This window comes from Rhagoletis pomonella, unplaced genomic scaffold, assembly GCF_013731165.1.
Source record: "Rhagoletis pomonella isolate Grant_MI unplaced genomic scaffold, Rhpom_1.0 Rhpom_scaffold_00013, whole genome shotgun sequence".
In the NCBI taxonomy this organism is placed as follows: Eukaryota; Metazoa; Arthropoda; class Insecta; order Diptera; family Tephritidae; genus Rhagoletis; species Rhagoletis pomonella.
This window is the reverse complement of record NW_023458567.1, coordinates 22,426,672-22,448,623: the sequence shown is the minus strand read 5'-3', so window position 1 is coordinate 22,448,623 and position 21,952 is coordinate 22,426,672. Positions and strand designations below refer to the sequence as shown.

Here is a 21,952-nt window from a genome sequence, read left to right as displayed (position 1 = left end):
TATCTTTATCTTTATCTTTATCTTTATCTTTATCTTTATCTTTATCTGTATATTTATCTATATCTTCATCTTTATCTATATCTTTATCTTCGTCTTCATCTTTCCTTTGTCTTCATCTCTTTTTTTATCTTTGTTCTTGTTTATATTCAGGTCTAGTCTCTCCCCGCCCAGTTGGCGTTTAACCGAGCCATTCGTTTTCTGTACTCGACGTATATACTACCTTTACCGTGGCGTTGAATATTTATCGAAAACATGGCAGAGTTTAACTTTTTAAACAGGTGGTAACCCTCTTCAAGTACCACAGAAGTTTTTTAATTCTTGTGTTTCTTAAAACTTTCTTTTCACGCTTAATGTATAGTATTTTATGCGTAAGACTTCTCGCAGGTGGCAACCCTCCTGCATGCAGCTAAAAAAATACAGTTTATTCAAAACCATTTCCTTTGATACCCATATTCGGATAAGTCATTTAACTTAATAAATACTTCAACAAAAAATACGGGTATATTTTTTCAGTACAGGACAATCCTAGGGGATGAGAGCATTAAAACTCCGGCTTACTTTTTTACATGCATTTTTGGACCACCCTAATGCACATACATATACATTTATAAGTTTTCAATTTTCCAAAGATATTTATGTATGTGCATTTGTATGTATGAATTATAAATTTATTTTAGTGAAAGGATTTTTTCGCAATTTTTATAGGTTCAACGATAAAGTAATTTAAGTTCATCCAACCGAAAAACAAATTACATAATTAGTACAAAAAAGTGGTAATTTATTTGGCAGTTTAAACTCAGACACTTTTTGTTATTTTCGTTCATATGTATGTATGTATTTGCCTTTCATATGTAGGTGTGTACATTCCGTTTTTGGTTTTGAGTTGTCGTCTTGAGTACATGCCTCGCTAGGCTTTCTGCGAAATCGAAAATTGTTATTGTGAAACTTAACACCATACCAAACGTTTACCGTTTTACCGTCATACATATGCTAATCCTACTGGTTTTGTATTTCGCCGGGAAATGGCTTAAACATGAACCTCTATATTATGTAGCTTCTGTTCAGATGCAGTCCTTCCTGCGATCCGAGTGCGTCACCTTAAATTTACGACTTGCATTTGGAATCTGCAAATATGCACTTATAAGGTTAATGGGACGATTGGGGATTGCAGCCTCAGTTGGGTGCAATGAAAATGTATATTATGAATAGCAACTAACAGTAAAGCACCCAAGATGAAGTACCCGAAAATAAGCTCCACTTCATTTTTCCATCGCAGTTGAGGTCTACCCTTCCTTTGTTACCACCAGCGAGTTCCGTGTTGAATACTTTCAACGCTGGAGCGTCGATGTCCATTCGAACGACATGTCCAAGCCAGCGGAGCCACTGTATTTTAATTCTCTGCACTATTATGGTCGTTGTAAAGCTGATACAGCGTTCCATCGTCTTCGGTACCTGCCATCGCCAGTACATAAGGGCCCGCAAATATTTCGCAGAATCTTTCTCCCAAAAACTCAAAGAGCCGCCTCATCGGATGATGTCATTGTTCATGCTTCCGCGCCTTATACCAGCACGGACTTGAGTGACTTTTAAGTGTGGCTTTCGTACGTCGAGAGAGGACTTTACTTCGGAATTGCTTACTCAGTCCAAAGAAACGCTTCTTGGCGAGAGTGCTTCTTCGTTGGTTCTCGATCCTGACATTATTCAGCCTCAATGCGTAAGCCGTAAATTAGGCTAAATTGTACGACTCGACAAAATTGGCATTGTCTACTGTCGTGCTGAAATAAGTAAACGACGAAAATCGTCGAAAACTATACAGTGCTGCCAAGTTTTTCCGTTTTAATACACTACAAGAAGAATTTCCACGTAAAATTATGAAAAAATCTATGGAATTTTCTTCGTTTTTTCATCTGTTTTATCCCTTGGCTCAGAAACTTTTCGTAATGACAATCTTCTTGTTATTGTTTGATTTTTTCATGTTAAAAACAAGAAATGTGATTGAAGTTGAACATTTGAAATTTTTTATTTGTTAGCTTCCAGCAGGTGCGGGACCCATTGGCGTCAAAGGCGACATGTAATTTTTATTATTTATTTTTTTTGCTTCTCTTAGTTACAAAAAACGCATCTGTGAAGTGGAGAACACGATAAAACGACGAAGAAAATTTACTCAAGTTCAACATTTGAGGACAAATTTACAGAACGGCCGTGACTGACGTGCAAACTTTCAGAAGCTCCGGGTTCAAATCTAGCCTGAGGACATGTTAAAATTATTATAAAAATATTTGGTTTTTATCCGAATTATGAAAAAGCATATGCGAAGTGCACATAAGCGTCGTCGGTGTAGATGATAATACCATCAGTTTCCACCAGTAATTCTGTGTCTGATACTGCATTTGTTGGACATCCTATAAGAATCCTTAAGCGGAAGTCACAGAATGACGTACTGTGATCTGTGCCGGAATCCTGTTATTATGTCCCTCAGATTTAGATCCATGTTCGAACAGCTTCCATAATTTTATGTGAAAGATTTTATTCAATCCTCCTTGGACGTTGTGTAAGTACAAGATACTCGAGCCCTGCTGCCCATTTCAAACAGTGAAGTGTCTCCAAAATTTTACAACATATTCTTTTCTTCGTTTTTGTCAGATTGCTTCTTGTTTGCGTAACGCTCAGAAAGAATGCTTTGTGTATACATTTGTTTGTCCTGAATACTCGTATACACTGGAACTATGAATGTCATTGGGCGCGTTCATAAGACGTAGCTGTTGCCTAACCGTTGGCTGTTTGTCTTAGAACCGCACAGTTGAGTAGTTCCGCTCAGCTCAACAGTTGGCAACTTTCCGCAATTTTTTCCAGCGGAAAATTTGTATGCTACTTGAACTCAACGTGTTGGGCTTATCGTAAACAGCTGATCGAAAAGACTTACGCCGCTTATATTAAATTTAACGACGCTTTGTTTTTACACTACTGATGTGATAAAGTAACTAAAATATTTTATAATAATACTACGTTTCTAAATATATGTTTTTTAAGATGTTTGCTATATAATTATACTCTATTTAATTCATTATACCATTGAACGATTTTTTCTACACGGCGGCAGCTCAGCGTTGAATTCTAAATACTATCGGCGCAACTATCTCTATTTATTGCAATTTCATTTGTATGCATTTATCAGCTGTTCATTTGGCAGCATATTCCTCAAGCCGTTTCTAAGAAGTAATTGTTGGGTTCAACAGTTGCCAGCAGTTTCGTAGCAAATGAGCTAAACAGCTACGTCTTATGAACGCCCCCATTATTGCCTCTTTTGGCATGTCGACAAATGTTATTTGTAAGTGATGTCGGATCAGCTAAATTAACTATAAAAGAGACAAAAAAACATCACCTCGTTTTTTATACAAATGATTGAAAAAACGTCCCCCGCTGACAAATGATTTTCGCAAACATTTGTTAGGTGCGAAGAAAAATGTTTGCTCTCGTGTTTTAAACATATCTACCTAAGTACATACATACATGCCTACATACATTAATATTGTTAAACATAGTAAAACCAACGCTGACAAGCTTGATCAATACCTAAACTGAAATGCCGCGCATGCGTGCTGCTGTTTAGTTGGTTAGCTCGAATGCATTTCATAAATCTTCAGGCGCACTGGTTGCAACATTGCAGCACAAAATTGTAATTGTCGATGCCTGCAGACGCTTGTAATCTACACATAATTACAAAATATCGTATCATTGCCGTTTTCGAGCAGCGCAAATGAATTGTACCAACACCAATCGCGTGTTTGCCATTTTGTTAACAACAGATTTGCAATTCATTACTTAGTAAATACCCATCTTTGAAGCGCATAAATTTTGAAATCATTTCGATTACTAAGGTACAAGTGTAAAAAAAGTATGTAAGTAGCGACTCATGCACAATTCGGCTCGAAAATGTGAGGAGTGCACTCATGAATGCCGGCAATTATGGCATTCAAAGTCGATCAAATGAAGTGAATGAGCGCATTTATCATTTGAAGAGCCAGTGGCGATTACCAACCAAGACGCATTGCAATGCAACGCACCGTTACATTTCGTAATTGCAAATTAATTGCAAGCATAAGTAAGTATGTAAATAAAGCAATTTTAATTGCAAGGAAAAATCTATATGCGCCAAGCTGTGGGCGGCCGGTGCCTTTCGGCGTCGGAAATCTAATGGAAATACAAATAGTTTATAAATTTTAAATTTTTTCGGTTGTTTTTGCTGGTCAGGCGGCGATGCATGCGATTACATACACACATATGTACATGTATATCTATTAGACTGCATCACCAACAAAAGTTGCGTTTTTCCGCCGGAATTACAAAATCTATTAAATCTAAAGACTTCCCCAAACCAAACATACCTCCAAAAATGTAGTGTTTTATTAATAAAAATGGGTTCTTAAAGTATTTTTTGGAGAAAAACTCTTCGGACAATAAAACAGTTTAAGCTTAAAAAATCTGCATATAAATATTAAACAAAAATTCAACGGAATCATAATAATGAGATTTTTGTTGCTGTTTCTTAACCTTTTCAAAGATTTTTTTAAGAAAAACTTGAATAACTGGACCGAAAGGAAAGGTATTTTCTCACCCTTTGTATTTCTTTGAAAAAAAAAAACTCTTTCATGTCCCAATTTTTATTTTTTCAAATATCAACACATTTTATTTAAATTTGAAAATAAATAAAATCACACCTCCCAAGTCTAAATCGGTAGAGTTTTGTTCAAAAACAGCATCAAAAATCCCATTACATAATAGGATTCTGTTGAAATTTTTTTTTAAATATTTTTATGCAAAATTTTTGAGCTTAAACTTTTTTGCCAACTAAGTTGAGTTTTTTTTTCAAAAAAAATCTTTAAAAAACTTTCTTTATTCATAAAAAATTAATATTTTGGAGGTATTTTCAAATCGATCCAGCTGACGAAAATCTTAATATTTTTCCGAAATATTTTGGCGAAAGTCTTAAAGATTTTATAATTGCAATAGAGAAGCAGTTTTGTATGGGGAGGGATGCAGTCTAATGTGTATACACATAAAGTTGTGTACATTTATACGCACTTCCTGTGCGTGAATACCTTTATTCCAGTTTCCTACATAATGCACGCAATTGCGCAATCGATTTTTTCTCATGCTGCTAATTTTTTATAACTACTGGCATTTAATATACTTATGAATATACATACATACATATGTACTTAAGTACATGTATATATATATATGTATTTTATGACTCCCAACAAAACATTTTAGCACATGAGATAGAGAGAGAGCTAGAGGTATGTTCAGCGCATCATAAAACACATCTTTCCCCATACCGCCCATCTTTGAACTGTCGGTATATGAAAGTGTTAGGTTGGGTCATACTGGCTGGCCATAAGAGGTCTCCCATAGACGAATATAACGTCCATAGCTTTGCCAGGTACATTTACGGCCATTCACGCAATGCTAAAGAACTGTGCTGTTCCTTTAGCGAATTTTAATAGACACTTGGTCCTTTAGCGATTGCTGATTGTAGGTCCTGAAGGTGCACCTTACCGAGTAGCGCGAGTCTTTACCTGCTGATGGCTGGACGCTCGCAAATTATATGCTTTATTAGGTGGAAGGTTTTAGCCACCGCCAGCCTTCTTATAGCCGCCTTATATGAAAGTAGACCCTAACTTAATAGCCGCCTGACATATTATGTAAATGTTTACCAGCTCGCTAGGCGAGTAAGTTTCATTTAGTATCTCTGCCGCTGGACACTCGCAGTGCGGCCCGATATTCCTTGTTCCATCGTAACTCAGCCATTCCTGCGAATTTCAAGTGTACTTCCACCCAAGTGGAATGTTTGTTGTCTCGACTTCGTATACAGAAAGGGATGCTCCTGCCTTAGTCAATTGGTTTGCCCTTTCGTTTTCGTATATGTTTATGTGACTGGGAACCCAGACGAGTGAGATATGTATCTTTTCGTTTAGTAGTCGAGCTTAACGCACACTTGCATCCTGACTAATTTTTATACTCTTTCACTTTCGAAATCCTACAAGCCATTTCAATACCCAAAACATTGCTTGTCATTTTGGATACCGCAGGCAATTTAAGACCCGTCAATATAGGTACCAACCGCCTAAAAGGTAATTTCATCTGAAAGTGTTTTCTGAGATCTAATGAAGGCGGTATATAATCAAATATTGCCCCTAAGTCTGAGAGCCTGACGCTTTGAGTCTGATTTGCAAAATTCACTGCAATTCCGTGTATGTGGAGTTTTCAGACGTCCGTAAACCTAGCTGACCCAAGTCGCCAAAAATCAATAAAAATTATCTAGGAATTAGGTGTCTTTTAGGTGTTAATTAGTGCCTCCAAATTTAACCTAGCTGACCCATCTTTAAATTTTGGTTTTAAATTTTCCAAATATATGCTGGAATTAGGCGTCTTTTAGGTATTCTTCAACGCCGCTAAAACTAATTTAGTAGCTCCATCGGTTTCCGAGAAATTCGCAAAAATGTGTTTTCGTAAACCTAGATGACCAATACATTTTTGCGAATTTCTCGGAAACCAATGGAGCTACTAAATTAGTTTTAGTGACGTTGAAGAACATCTAAAAGACACCTAATTTCTACATATATTTGGAAAATTTAGATCTAACTTTAAGGATGGGTCAGCTAGGATTACGTAAACCTAGCTGACCCACACATTTTTTGCGAATTTCTCGGTAACCAATGAAGCTACTAAATTAGTTTTAGTTGCGTTGAAGAACACCTAACAGACACCTAATTCCTGCATATATTTGGAAATTTTTAAACCTAAATTTAAATCCTGGCGGATTTCCTACAGAAACCGACGGATGTGCATTTCTGGAGATGTCCTTAATGCCGTTTTGTACTGCTTGTTGTACTGAACTTATGTATATTCAGTACGATTCATTAAAGGTGTTTCTTACTTCAGTTTTAAGCTCCCTAATTTACCCATATAATTAGCGTTGGGCCTTTAGTGCTTTAGTTTGGGCTGAATTTGTTATATTTTTACGACTATTCAAAAAAGCAGCGGCATCTCCTAACAGTAAAACTAATATCTAACGAACCTTTTGAAAAAAGAGAATAATCAAAATCGGGTGGGGTTTGATGAGTAGACAGCTGTTTTGACACAAAAATACTTTTCCCACTATGCGCCACTGCTTTATCGATCACATGTTATATGCATGATGTCGAAAACGTCGATAATGATGTTTAACCGGGAAGTAGTGATAACCAGCCATTGAACAATCGGCCCTTAAAAGGAAAATCAAGCGGTCGCAAAGAAAAGTTCTTTATGTTCCTTTAGTTCGCAAGAGTTCATGAAACTTCATTTCTGGTTTTTTCTTTCATTTGATAGGAATTGTAGAAAAAACTAAGAAAATCGAAGGAAATTTTAATATTTTAACAGCCAGGAAAAATTAATAAATTTTGCTTACATCTAAGCGAGACGGCAACGCTGGACACAGCTGCAAATTAGAAAATCAGAACAAGAATCTTAACGTCGCTTAAACGAAAATATTTGATTTTACAGAAAACAGAATAAATTGATTTTTATTAATTTGAATCGGCATCCCTACAATACAATTTGTCATGCATACAAATTCCATTAAATACTCCAATAAAAATTTGGTGCTTTTTTCGAGAAAAACGCGATTTTTCTTGGGTTTTAGTGCTTTTTCAAATTCAAAACTTGGCAACACTGACTTGGGGCTTCCCTGGCTGCGAAATAGATCTATCGTGGACTCACGAGGTTTACCTGTGCTTCTCATATAAAGTAGGTTGTGACTATTACTTTTTGGCGCCTAAGTAAGTATGCCTTAGAGTTATTTAACAGATTATCTATGCCACCTCTTGAGTGGTACTGATTAATCTGAGTGACTGATTCAACGACGCCAATTGATGTTGGTCTCTCGCAGCAACTGACCCGTATCGTGGTCGACCTCTTCTTGGTGTCACGTTGCTCGCGAGTCTTGTCACCTTGAAAATATTTCATGCTGGTCATGTGAATGCCAACGCGAATTCGGTTGTCCAACTTCGGCAATACCTTAACAAGAAGACAATTTTTACGAATTTATCTCGAAAATTATAGATTATTTGATGCTAATTTTAAGCTAATGGACAAAATGTTTTCACGCCTAGCTTTGAGAAAAAAGCTTTCAAAGTGTCGAAAAATAGGTTTAATGGTAATGAAGATTCAAATCGTCTGATGGATTTTACCTCATGTCGATGAGTTTAGTAGAAATGAGTGAAAAAATCCCGGAAAAGTAAACAAAAATTTATTGAATAAATAATTTCAACAAAAATCCTTGCAATTTCAAATTTCACCTAAACTTACTTGCGCTTTAACGCATTAAAATGAAATTAAAAATCAAACTATTATATTTCTTTTTTAAATTGAAAACCAATACCTGCTATTGGGGAAATTGCCTTTTTTACATAAGTAATTTATAGAAAAATGCATGACATCCAAAATCTTAAAAATCATTCCCCAAGATTGGTTCCTACAAAAAAGTTGTTTCAAGAAGAAAACTAAGTTACAAATACATACATATCATTTTGGATTTAACATACTTAATATAAATATCACTATTGAATTCGCACAATTAAGTATATTATTTTTTATTTATTTGCAGGTAAACTTCACACATACATACATATGTATTTCCTTGAATGCAACTGAAGGTAAATGCTATCTGATTTAAAAGAGCAAAGAAACGAAATGTTTGTGCGTTCGGAAGCCGTGGACTATTTCGTTTGTTAATAAGGCCAGTATGCAGCTCTCAAGAAAACGGTCAAGAAAAAATTACCATTAATTCGTGTGTATGTCCCGAAGAATTTTGACATCAGATACTTCACAGCCTGTGGCCACCTTCTTTCCTCAAGATATAATAGAACGGGCATATATTTCTGTTGCAAACATGGGTTGCCTTGTGGTCTCTTTTCACAGAAACTTTAGAAACCCATAGTAGAAAGCGTAGCAAATTTCTTAAGAATTAAGGAAATTTGACTTAAGAAAATTTCTTAGCCATTTATTGTACGTTATTTTATATGAAGGTTTTGCTTTTCTTGTGAGCTGCATACTGGCCGTTAAGAATCGTGTATTCTACGTAAAAAGGAAGTTATAAACTAGGGAAAAATTTAGCTGAAACACCCAACTAAGTTTTTAGCATGCATGTGTACGTATTGTTAAGTTACAACGATCATTATAGCAAAAACCAGTTTTGTCATTGTTTTGAATCATGGATCATTAACAGCACACATTGTCTAAAAAAAATCTACATGTGCAGATTTATAGCCCATTTAATTGCAAGATTGAATTTACTCAAAAATCCGGTTGATTTTTGATAACTTTGTTTTAATCACGCATTACCTTCCACAAAAAGTATGAAGCTATGAAAATGTATGTAGCAGTGCAGCTTTTCATTTTAAACAACTGTAGCCAAACGCAACGCTACACATGCCAACATAAAACATTACAAATGGCTAGTTGTTTCTGAGCAGTAAGTCAGAAAATTCGAAATGAAAGGACATACTTATATGTACTTGCAAATTTGAGGTGCCTTAATTTCCTTGACCAGGCAGTCTTCAGCCATTTTCTCCACGTTTCTCCAGATTTCCATAAATTTTTAGCTAAGTCACACCCCTGACGCACTCTGGCGCAGATTATCTTTCACCATAGTAGTGGACAATTCACCAAAGCCTACCACTTCAAAGTTCCACCTTATTGGTTTTTGTCCTAGCTACAAGCAGAAACAGAGTGCATGGTGTAAATTCACGCAAGCCAAATAGATATGTAAGGTGAAGACGATGATTAATATTTCTTATGCCATGCCGTATTTTATTTTTATTTTTTGCATGATGCATTTCCAAACAGCAATTTACGCAACTACTGAATCTCGGGATCTTACCGTCTTGCATCAATATCAACATTAACAGACCTTCTCTTCTTGTTACCGAACATTTCGTAATCGGGAAATTTCGTTACCAAACATCGACACCACTTGTAACCGGAATTCTAGGTACCTTGGTAACGTTTTAATTTATTCAGCAATTCAGCTATGCAGTTTTGTACAAATTCTGTTGTTACATATTGCACGGGGCAATATTTTGTTACCTGCTTATGAGATGGTAGCAAAATTTACCAGTTACAAGAGTGCGCAGAATACAAAAAGGGTCTATATACCGGTAATAAAATCTACAATCTCATAAAAAGGTTACAAAATTTTTCCTGTGAAATATGCAACACCAGATTTTATACAGAACTTCATGGCTGAATTGCTGAATAGATTAAAACGTTACCAATGTACCTAGAATTGCGGTTACAAGAATTGGGTAATTTTTTGGTAAAATGTTCAACATGTTTGGTTACAAGCAGAATATTCGTGTAAGACTCTTCATTTAAGACCTATTTATCACCTTCATAGTCTTTGTTTATAAATTTTCCTAGGAAATGCTCCCAATGTGATCCCGCAGATTTGGAGACTGTAACTCCAAGCAGTGTTGCCAGAGAAAGTCCCCTGAAAATCTTAATTTACAAAAATCTTCAAAATAAGATTTTAAGGCAAACATAATTTTTCGATCCCAAAAAATCTTAATTTAAGTATGCCTCCAAAGAGACGCATAATTCGAAATTGACTTTATGGCTCTAAATAGCCTTTATTATGTCGACTGAAAAAAATTTACAATTTCAAGTTATAAATCCTTTTATTATCAATAGGGCCCGGGTTTTTATGCACTAAAATATCAAAAATATGCACTAAAAACACAAAACTATGCATTAAAAACAAACAAAATATGCAAACGAATTCTCGCATTTGTTTTTCTTTTTTAATTTCATTTATTTGCTATTCATATTTCCTTAACACAAGGAGTTATGTAAGCGCCACGAAAAACTCAAAATTAATTAAATAAATATCTAAAATTTTTAAATATGTGTGTATTAAAAAAATAAGCACTTAAAGTAAAAGGTAAAAAATTCATTTACAATAAATTTAAAATACAAATTTATTTTCCTTTTTTTTTATTTGCTTTGTTCAGGGCTTTACTGGCAAACAAGATAAATAGTTCTTTAAAATTTTTAAAGTTAAAGTTTTCCCTATTTGGCCGCAAAAATGTTTGTTTTTCTACGTCAACACTGGTGTTTGGGGCGTACTTGAAGCAAGCTAGTTCATTGGAATTATAGCTATTAAGCAGAGATCACACGATTTGTACATTTGTACATTTTGGCAGTCACATGGTGGCATTGTTTAGAAATTTTAGTTCAGCTCAATAAAAGAATTTCCAGACAAGACAACACCACTTTTTAACTGCCAAAATGTGCAAATCTGTACAAATGTACAAGTCGTGTGATCCCTGCTTAACAGCTGTCACTGTATTTTGCCGCCCCTAACCAGGTTCCTCATTTCGTTAATATTGGCGATATATGTAGGTATACATGATCTTAAAAGCTTCAACGCTCAAAGCAGATTTTAAAAATATTTTTTTCCATTCGATATCAAATCGTCCACTCGGAGCATTGCGTACCAAACAAGTAACGTGCAGTAACTTTGGGTAAAATACCTCCAGCGCTTTTGCTGATTATACCATATCGAGCCCTAACCGCCAAAAAAACCAAAGCGACATATTTTTCAAAAATTATCTTTTTGATGCAGAAATGCCTCTAGAGCATCTAAATGCAATTCTGCATCAAAAAGAAAATTTAGAAAAAAAAATTCCCTTGCGGTTTTTTGGCGATTAAGGCTCGATATATTGGCTCTGCGTAAGGACATCTAAATAATTGTAGCCGAAATCAGTACCCAATAGTTGTATGGAATCATCAAATGCTCTTGCAATTGTGTAGTGATTCGCCCGTTCTGGAAAAACGGCGTTTAATAAAAAATGCAATTATATATATAGGTATATACCTCAGCAGCAGTCAGTCATCATATGAGGATCACATCGGCCTAGGATCCAAGATCCTCAGGGAATTTGTCAATATGACTGTGGAGATAGTGCACTTTAATGACATAAGCTCTCTAGAATGTCGTTTTCGATTTCGGAATATTTACATTACTTACAATTTCCCAGAATGTCTTTTATTAACTTAAACAAACGAAGTCTACGCTAGACATTCCAAATCGTAAATTGCGGTTCGAATTTTTTAAACACTTTATGGGTGCTAAATCCTCTATAGCGTCATCGCGTGTTCCTTCGTCAAGGTACGTCGGTACCCTTCACTGGCTATTTTCAATCCGGCAACTTTTTTAATTGAAAAAGATGCTGTTTATAAAAGATTTATGTAGGTCAGTAATTTCGTTTCTTAATAAGAAATAATTTTTGCTTACATTAGTTGGTGGGAATGGAATTTTATTAAAATCGATGTGTACCTTATGTGCATTTCTCTGAAATCGGATAAAATTTGCCACTCCCGCCCACTAGTATGGTGGGAGGGGGCGTGGCTGATCGCCAATCCACACAATTTCCTATATATCTCGGGGGTTTTAATGCAAAAATAGATATTGCATCAAAGTAGTGCAATTTAGGAGGATCGTTACGGGTCCTTGCCACATTAGAATCCAGAATTCGGATGGCTGGTGGGCGTGGCAGTACACCGATTTTCCCCATCTTTCAGACCTAAGTTACAAATCGAATTTCATAGAAATCGAGTGCAATCTACCATAGCCGACCCCCTTGTATCGTGGTCGTGGCAGTCCGCTAAGTTCAACCACTTTTCATATTTATTTATAGCAAAATCGGAGCACATTCACTACCTTTTGCTACATTTTTTATGGAGCTCTTCCACTGTGCGACCTGCTGAAGAGAAAAGGATCGTGGTGGTTTCGAGAATTTTAATTAAATAAGTCTCTAGCTATCTAACTTGCCGCAATCTGGAGAGAGAGATGTTGGAGCACATTCTGTGTGCTTTTTCGGCCCTAACTATTTAGCCAAATATTATTTGATTTCAAACCATCCACAGCCGTCAATTCCAGCCACAAGTCAATTTCAGATTTTAAAATAGAAATGGAAGGTCTAGGTACTTCATGAGTAGCAAATCATCATTTGTTAGAAAATGACGACAAATAAATGAAAAAGAAACATGCTACTTCCAAAACGTTTCATTTATTAATCTATAAACTAGGCTTAAAAGCACATTATCTTATAGGTATCGAAATTGTGACTCGATATGTACAATGCATAAAATGACTTACCAAGTAATCTTTGTTGAATCGCCACTAACTAAAATTATGTATGTACTTAATTCGCAAATAATATAAATTATTTAAAGTTAAAATAAAAAGTTGTGACTAAGAACAAAGCAAGATTGAAAATACAGGCAATTAAATTAGTTGGTGAAAAATCTTGTACAATTTATGTCATTTAAATTTATGATGTAATTAACTAACTAGTGACTAAATTGAAGCTTTTGAGGATTAAGTGTATGTACACTCAGCATCTGTATTTAATAATAAGCTGCGGTTGGATTATCGAAGTAAACTGATCGCCTTTCATACATACTACACACCCCCCAATGTTACGACACCGCTGCCAAATAACCAATCCAATCCAATTCCTTCAGTACCTGCATAAATACAGCGCTTTGAAGTTGTATCCATTTACTTTTTTTCAGTTTTTGCCCTCAACTTTCTTGTGTCCTTCTTCCGCTTTACCGTCATTGCTAGGAATCTAGCTGGAATCTTCACTCTTTTTCGCTGTACTCCCCACCGCTTCGGTTATATTGCAAATAGGGTTCACCTCGGACCTCACCTTTCGCTTCGCACGCCACTGTGTACTGCTAAGCCACAGCTCTTTTATCATATCTGCGCCCTTCTCGGCGATCATTATCACCGGCGCATGTATGTTGCCATTGGTGATGGTGGGCATAATGCTGGCATCGATTACACGCAGCCCTGGTACACCATATACCCTCAGTTGCGGATCAACAACGGCCCATGGATCATTGGGTGGACCCATTTTGGCAGTGCCCGACATGTGGTAGATGGTCATCGTGTACTGGCGTATGGCGCAGTCCCAATACTCGTCGGTGAATTGTGGCAGATGCTTGCAGTTCGGCAGAGGTTTGCTCCAAAACCGCGAGCCAAAGCGTTTCAATGCTTGCGTCTCGCCCATAGCGACCGCTGTCTTAACGCCCTCGCGTAAAACGTTCACATCGTCTGGATGTGTGAGGTAGTTGTGGTAAATCAGTGGATAGCGCAGCGGATTTTTCGAGGCCAGTTTAATAAAGCCCCGACTCTTTGGGCGCAGCATCATGGGGAAAATGCCGAAAACGTCGCGATCATTCACTTCGCTAAAGACTTCATTGTAGAATTCGTCCGTTAAACCATGCGCGGTCTTAACCTGCGAACCGCCGTCAGACATAACCGACGCTGAGGTCATCATGAAACTGATATCGGGCCAGTCGTCGCTGGCATTAGCATACTTTGTGTTGATGAAAGCAACAGCCTCCAAACCAACACTGGACGTGAGCGGCCCATCTTCGGTGATAGCATAGCGCAAAGCCGTGTTAATGTTAACCATTCGCTTCATCACAATCGAAATTGGGTAATCAATGAGGAATGCAATACCACCCACAGCAATGTGATCTTGCAGATTTTGCCCCACACCATACAGGTGCTGCACCAATGGTATGCCTACGCGTTGCAGCTCATCGGCCGGTCCAATGCCCGATAGCATCATTAAATGCGGTGAGCTGAGCGCGCCGGCGGAGAGTATGACTTCGCGGGTGGCGTAAACGGTTTGCAAGCGCCCATCCCGTATAAATTGTACACCGATGGCACGTTTTGTTTCCGGATGCGTCAATACTTTGGTAACATGTGCGAAAAGCGCCACATCCAAGTTCTTTCGCAGACGCGCCGGCCGCAGAAAACTCTTAGCAGCGGAAGCACGCGAGCCGCGTCGCATGTTGAATTGATAAAAAGCGAATCCAGTCTGTTGTTCACCATTTACATCCACAATGTCGTAGCCTATCTCCTCGCCGGCCTGCAGGAACGCTGGTCCGAGTGGCGTATTATAGGGCGAGTCCTGCACTGTCCAAAGTCCGCCTAGTGATAGAAAAAGTGTGGTCATTATTAATGTAATCTTGTGGCTCGTATTCCGAGGTTTTAACTCACCTGTGCCATGATAGCGTTTATTACGCGCCAGATATGGATTGCGCTGATCCTCCGACTTGCGGAAGTAGGGCAATATATCCTCATATGCCCAACCAGGATTGCCAAAAGATGCCCACTGATCGAAGTCGCGTCGATTTCCACGTATATAGAGCATAGTATTGAGCACTGAGCTGCCGCCTATGACTTTGCCACGCGTCCAACAGCAGCGGCGATCTTTCATTGCCTGACAAGCCGTGTCCTGCGGTTGGGTGCTGAAAGGAGAAGAGAAAAAATGCTAAATTTTAATGCAATTTAATGGGAAAAGAGTAACTGAAATTTAGTTCCACCTTGTTTTTCTAATATAGGGGAAGCCATGTTTTACGCGAAAACGGCATATTTTAAAGCTGTGATAAATTAACCGGAATAAAGCTACTTATTCTTATTTAGAAATGTCAAACGAACTTAACACTGATTAGTATATTCAATAATATCTGCTGAGCAATTTGGTATTCAGAAATTCATAAGTTCGCTCATTACAAATTTGAAACTAGTTTTTGAAAATTTAAAATGCAAAATCCAATATAGCGTCCCAGATTAAAAAAAAAAGATTGAATTTTCGGGAAATTTGGTAGTTGGAATGAGAAAACTGAAGTTTTGGAAATGACGAATTTCGTATAAAATAAAAAAATAAAATCTTGAAGAAAAACTGTTGAAGCCTGGATCATTGTTGTTTGGGCTTAACATATAGTTGACGGCCTCAACTATTTTTAATTTATAAATATAATTACTGTTATTATTTCATAATTTGATCATAAGTTCATTTAAGGTATGTACCCTCGTATATAATAAATAAAGTTTTGCTAAACAAATATAAGTATTTTGTTACTCAACTGAAAATTACAGTTTGTTTGACAGTTGTCAACCGAAAAAGTTTGAATGTGATACAGAACTCGAGATCAGTGAGCCTCAAAACATAGTACGCTTAATTCTTGGGAAATTTTTTTAATCTATGTTTATGTTTATTCAGTCAATGGAAATACATATCCTTACAGACTAATAATATTTAAATTTTATATCCTATAAAAAAAAATGAAAATATTATTAATATTATTGTTCTTAATATATTGTCCGCCACCTGCTAAATGACGACTTTAGCTATTAAATTATAAAAACCTGTTAGTGTTTTGTAATGTGACGAAATTTCTGAGTATTCTACGAGCCTAGGAATTCAAAGACGTATTTTTGGAAGACGTCTTATCTGGAGACAGATGCATTGAGATGTAAATACTCTTTATCCTTTTCCTCCAATGAAATCCCTTCCAAACTTCACACCAATCTTCCAGCTCTGTACTTACTAAAGACACCCACATTATTTCCATGGTGCATTGTAAAACCTACTTGTTCTATTCCAGTGGTAAAAGAAATGGATGCAGTGATGCACTGTCAAATCTAACATTCTTCTCTGGAACTCTATAAAGATAATGTACGTTTGTGATATTTTCACTATTTTCCCTGCCTATATCGTCTAATCTATCACTCGTTGGCGTCTAGCTCAACTAACGCTAGGCGCGCTAAACCTGCTGTTTCAACGTGATTGGATTAAAAATAAAGGGGTTTTAGCGAATTGGGTGATTGGCGACAAGTGAAGAGTTATTGTGTGTGGTATGTGCGGCTTTTAAAAGCCAGAGATTTGCTGGTTGCATCGGGAAATTCAACCTGCTATAGTATTAACACTTTAGTTGCGCCAGAGCTACGCTGGTATCTCCAGGCTACTCTTACTAACGCCTTCCGTCTGCGATTGTTAGTAGTCGCTATGAAGGTGATGTACAAACGATATCAGAAGGCGTTCCGCTGATGTCCAGAGGGGGACCAAACTGGTACAGACAACCTTAGCACGGACCGGCCAATTGCCTTGTTAATAAGGCATTCACATTGAGCCACTAACTCGTGTTTATGGGCCATTTTGGAGTTTAAGCCTTAACTCTACTCTTAAACTCGGAGTTTACCATACAAAAAATTTCGTTAAACTCTCCTTGAACACCACTTTTATTTGGAGTTTATGCGAATGCAACCCTTTTTTTGACCCGATTCGGTTTGTGTCTTTGATAATCCAAACTTGCAACCCACTTGCCGACAGTTAGTCTGTTCCCGTACTGCAGGATTTAATCAGAATTAGTCCGAAGTCGTTCTGTGCACGTAAGTCTAGAATATCAACAATCTAGCGATGCAAAAACCAAAAATGTGGCTCGACAGAACTTTTTGTACTGATTTCAACCCTACCAAAATTACCTGATTTTTTTAATATTAATATCTTATGAACAACATAACCTATTAAAAAACTAATGACGTCAAAATAAAGATAATTAATTTTTCTTATGTATGTATCTAATTTATATGCCTTTTTATATTTTTAGTCCAGAAATACTAAAAAAACAAAATAAAATAAAAATATATATTTTTAAATATAGTTTATATAAAATTAGTTCTAAAACTGGATATAGTATATACCTTGCATAAAAGTCATTTAAATTATGTTGAAACTAGCATCAATAATTTTTTAATCGGTTAACTAGTTTCCGAGATATTAAACACATAAGAAATAGTTAAGTTGAACTTTAACCTCTTTTATTGGCTTTGGTTTTATTTGCACCAAATAATTTTGGTATTGTTGAAATTAGCGTAATAAGTTCTATCGATCCTTATTCCATGTTTTTTTTTTATAGCTAAACGGTTGGTATTCTAGACTTGTGTGTTAACTCCTGTAGTACGGGAACAGACTAAATGAGAATAAGAAAAAGTAAACAAAAAAATATCAAATTAAACTCTGAGTTTCTTAAACACCCCAATGTGAACGCTTGACAGTTGTTCATAAACTCAAAACGTTAAACTCGAGTTAATGGCTCAATGAGAACGTAATATAAGTTAATTACAATTCCAGTTTTGAGCGCGGAGGAGTAAACCAAGCCATTAAAGGTGGCCCGTAAAAATTTCGAGCTATTAATCGTCGGTATTACTGTGCCGTCTATGTGGATGCCTATTTGAAATTTGAACACAGGTCATCAAAACTTACTTATTATTACCCTTTAACTTCATGCATTAGTTTTGCGTTTTCAATTTTTTTTTCTAGTTAATTGATCGAAAAGATATTAAACATCTTGAAATTATTACACCACATAAAGTACTTTCTGACACTGGTGTATTAATTTTGCCGCTACTCGACCAATTGCCAGCATTGGTAAATGATGCAGACATAATTGAATTTCAATTCCGCAAATTGAGGCTGAGTGAAGGTAACTTCAAAAACTGTACCAATATAGAACGTTTTTGGGATCAAGTGAGTTTCATTAAAAATGGATTTGGGAAGCGGCCTTTGCATAATTGTGTGACTTAGTTCATAACATTTTTAGTCTGCCTCACAGTTACGCAGCAGTAAAGCGCAAATTTTTTGATTTAGCATTAATAAAAACGAAATTAAGAAACAAATTATAATTTAAAACTTTAAATAATATAATGTTAATATGCAATAAAAAAAAAATCGTTATAAAAACTGAATTGGCATATTTTCTTGACAAAGAGGAATAAACTCCACTCAATTTCCACATGTAATAAAAATTGGTCAATTTTTTACCATTTGGGTAATTTTTTTGGTCCGAAAAATAAATTGGAAATGGCAACCGTGGTTATCAATGCCTGGTGGCTGAGGAATCATTGATACGGCACAGGAAGTTTTGATGTAATTATGTGGGACTTTAGAGCTACCTAAGCAGTAAGGTCACTGACGGCCATGATTCAGATGCCACAAGTTTTCTATTACTTGAGTCCCTGCTATTGTTATATCGAAACACAGTATTCAGTGCGACAAGAGCATAAAAAGGAACTTTATGGTAGACGAAAAAGTTCGATGCAAAATAAAGTTTAGTAAAAAAAATGTATTTTCTGGTTTAAAGAAGTTCATAATACTAGTGGCAGAAATAAAAGAAGCGCCTTATTTCGACCAGTTTTGTCTATATTTCTTTTGGTTATGCAATATTAAATTATTTTTTTATAAAAGTCTACCTCATATTACATATAATTAGCTGCATGATTTTTAATAAAAGAACTTTGTGATTTCAAAGATATGATTAATTCCAGAACTTATTTAATAAATTCAGTGCAATGTAGAACAAAAATACGGGTACCACACACAAGGACAAATAGGGGTTGAAAATGCCCCTTTAATCTATTTTATTTTTTTAAGCTAATAAAGTTAGTCCTTAGCATATTTTTTTTCAAAAATAAGAATTGCCAAATTTCAAGGATTTGCAAGAATAAAATTATAAAAGGGCATTTTCAATACGTATCCATCCCTGCAACAAAATATTTAATCTGTTTTAACCAGAGGTCGAAAATATCCCTCTCCACTTTGAAAGTGTCCGAAAATAACTGTCACTATTTAAGAGAAAAAATAACCCACAAAATAAAACAGGTGGTTTATTTTTTGTAGATGTGTGCTCCTTTCAGTGGGAAAGGTTTATTTGCATATCTTTTCCGTTGCTGTTGGACACGGACACTTTTCGCTCAAAGCGGAAAAATAAGTGTTAGAGCGCGGTTACCCACGAACGTCCTAATATTAGTAAAATTTTTTAATTTACCTTGATATTAATTTTTGCATTTATCTTTACGCATCTTTGTTTTTGTTTTTATTTTTACCTTTGCCATTATCCTTTTCTTTATTAAAAAAATAAAATAACTTATTTTCGGTGTATCATATAATGAATGTGCGCGCTCTTTTCTTTTGTCATAAATGTTCGCACATGTATGTGCACGTATATGTGGTGAAAAGAAATGCCTAATGCTTTACTTCCCCTTATGTACGCCCACTTATATTTTTCAGTTTTACAATAACCCACAAATTAAGATACTTTAAAAGTCCCTGCCAAAGTGTCTTTACCTAAGGGAAATTTTAGCAGTTGTTAAATAACCCACAACGGAAGACACAAAAAGGTCGGTCAGAGTAATATTCCACGGTGAGAAACACTCTTTGCTTGAGAGATGAGTGTTTGTGTCAGTGGTAAACACCATACAAGACACTTGGTGACGGTTATTTTCGATCTCTTGTTTTAACTCTACAGAATTTTCTTTCTAATATAATACCCATACTGGTTTTCTAAATATGAACATTGCACTAAATTTTTAAAATCATTTTTTGAATTACTCATATCTTTTCAATTTCAAAGTTCTTTTAAACAAGTGAGCAGCGCTGTCTTCGGCTATGCCGAAGGCTTCATACCTTTCATGAACATCTGCAAATTTTAGTTTGACAGATTACTGATTTTGATACATCGATAGAGGAGTTACATACTTATATAAAAAATCGCATCTAAACAATCAGAGGTATGGAAGATATACTTTATATGGCACCAATCTAAGTGATTTTCACTGCTATGTGATCGGTATGTAAACCGGTAACACAATTTATTGGGTTTAGTTTCCTACATAAAGGAGATATATCGCAAAAACTGGTATCTGAACAATCAGTGCTATAGGAGATAAAGCTTATACAGCATAGATTTTGACGATTTTCTCAGTAGACTTTGTATTATTATTTATAAAATATCTTACGAAATTTATCGGTTTTAGCTGTTCAAATAAAGGAGTTTTACAGTAAAATCCCATATCTGAACAATCAGATGTATGGAAGATATATGTTGTAGTCACCCGATCCTTGTTATTTTCACTGTAAGTATTCTGTTAATGAGTGAAAATGGTGCGAAATTTCATGTTCCTAACTGCATAAATGGAGGAGATATGATAAAAGACCTCATATCTGAACAATCAGTTGTATGGGGGCTGCAGGTTATAGTGACCCGATCTTCGTTATTTTCACTGTAAGTCTTCTGCTGATAATGAGTGAAAACAGCGCGAAATTTCATGGTCCTAGCTACATAAATGGATGAATTACAACGAAAAATCTCATATCTGAACAATCAGTTGTATGGGAGCTATAGGTTTTAGTTATCCGATCTTTTTAATTTTCACTGTAAGTTTTCTGTTGATAATTATTGAAAACTGTGCGGAATTTCCTGTTCCCAGCTATATAAATGGAAGAGATATAACGAAAAATTTTATATCTGAACAATCAGTTGTATGGGAGCTATAGGTTATAGTGACCTGATCTTTGTAATTTTCACTGTAAGAATTCTGTTGATAATGGGTGCAAGGGCTGCAAAATTTCATGTTCGTAGCTGCATAAATGGAGAAGTTATAACGAAAAATCTCATATCTGAACAATCAGTTGTATGGGAGCTATATGTTATAGTGGTCCGATTCTTCCGGTTCCGACAAATGATTAATACATTATAAAAATACACCCACCTACCAAATTTGATCCGGATATCTCGAAAACTGAGAGACTATATTGCATACAAACAGACAGACAGACGGACAGACGGACAGACGGACAGACGGACATGGCTAAATCAACTCAGCTCGACGTTCTGATCATAAAAGTATACATTTTAATGGGTCTATCTCTTTTTGTTCTGGTACTTACAAACATCGGACCAAAGTTATAATACCATTTCATGCTCATGAAAGGTATAAAAATCCTGACGTTGGAGAGAACAAATCGGAACGCAATTTTACTATATTTGGCCCTTGGTTGCGTCAATATATTGATTATTTTTTGAGTAAAATTACCCGTCGCAAGGTATTATATATATGTATAATGAGCTACACATTTATAAAAAAGGGATTGAATATTAAATAAACAAAAAAAGTATAGCCTAAACTGTTAAGCATAAGGCGTTTCTTTTATTGCCGCCAGTGTAAATTACAAAGTCCGAAAATCCCAGGATTCTATGAAAATAATCC

The 21,952-nt window shown here is 35.9% G+C and overlaps 2 protein-coding genes across 4 annotated transcripts in view; one reads left to right on the top strand and one right to left on the bottom strand.

Moving 5' to 3' along the window:
- Positions 1-21,952, top strand: part of LOC118748995 (flotillin-2) — a 516,275-nt gene that overhangs the window by 221,492 nt on the left and 272,831 nt on the right. The window lies entirely within an intron of this gene.
- LOC118748985 (glucose dehydrogenase [FAD, quinone]) lies at positions 12,792-15,372 on the bottom strand (the record flags this gene model as incomplete). Its single annotated transcript, XM_036483760.1, is given in 2 exon segments — positions 12,792-15,052; positions 15,122-15,372. Coding segments are annotated over 2 exon segments (1,627 nt in total), but the record flags the coding sequence as incomplete, so codon positions are not given.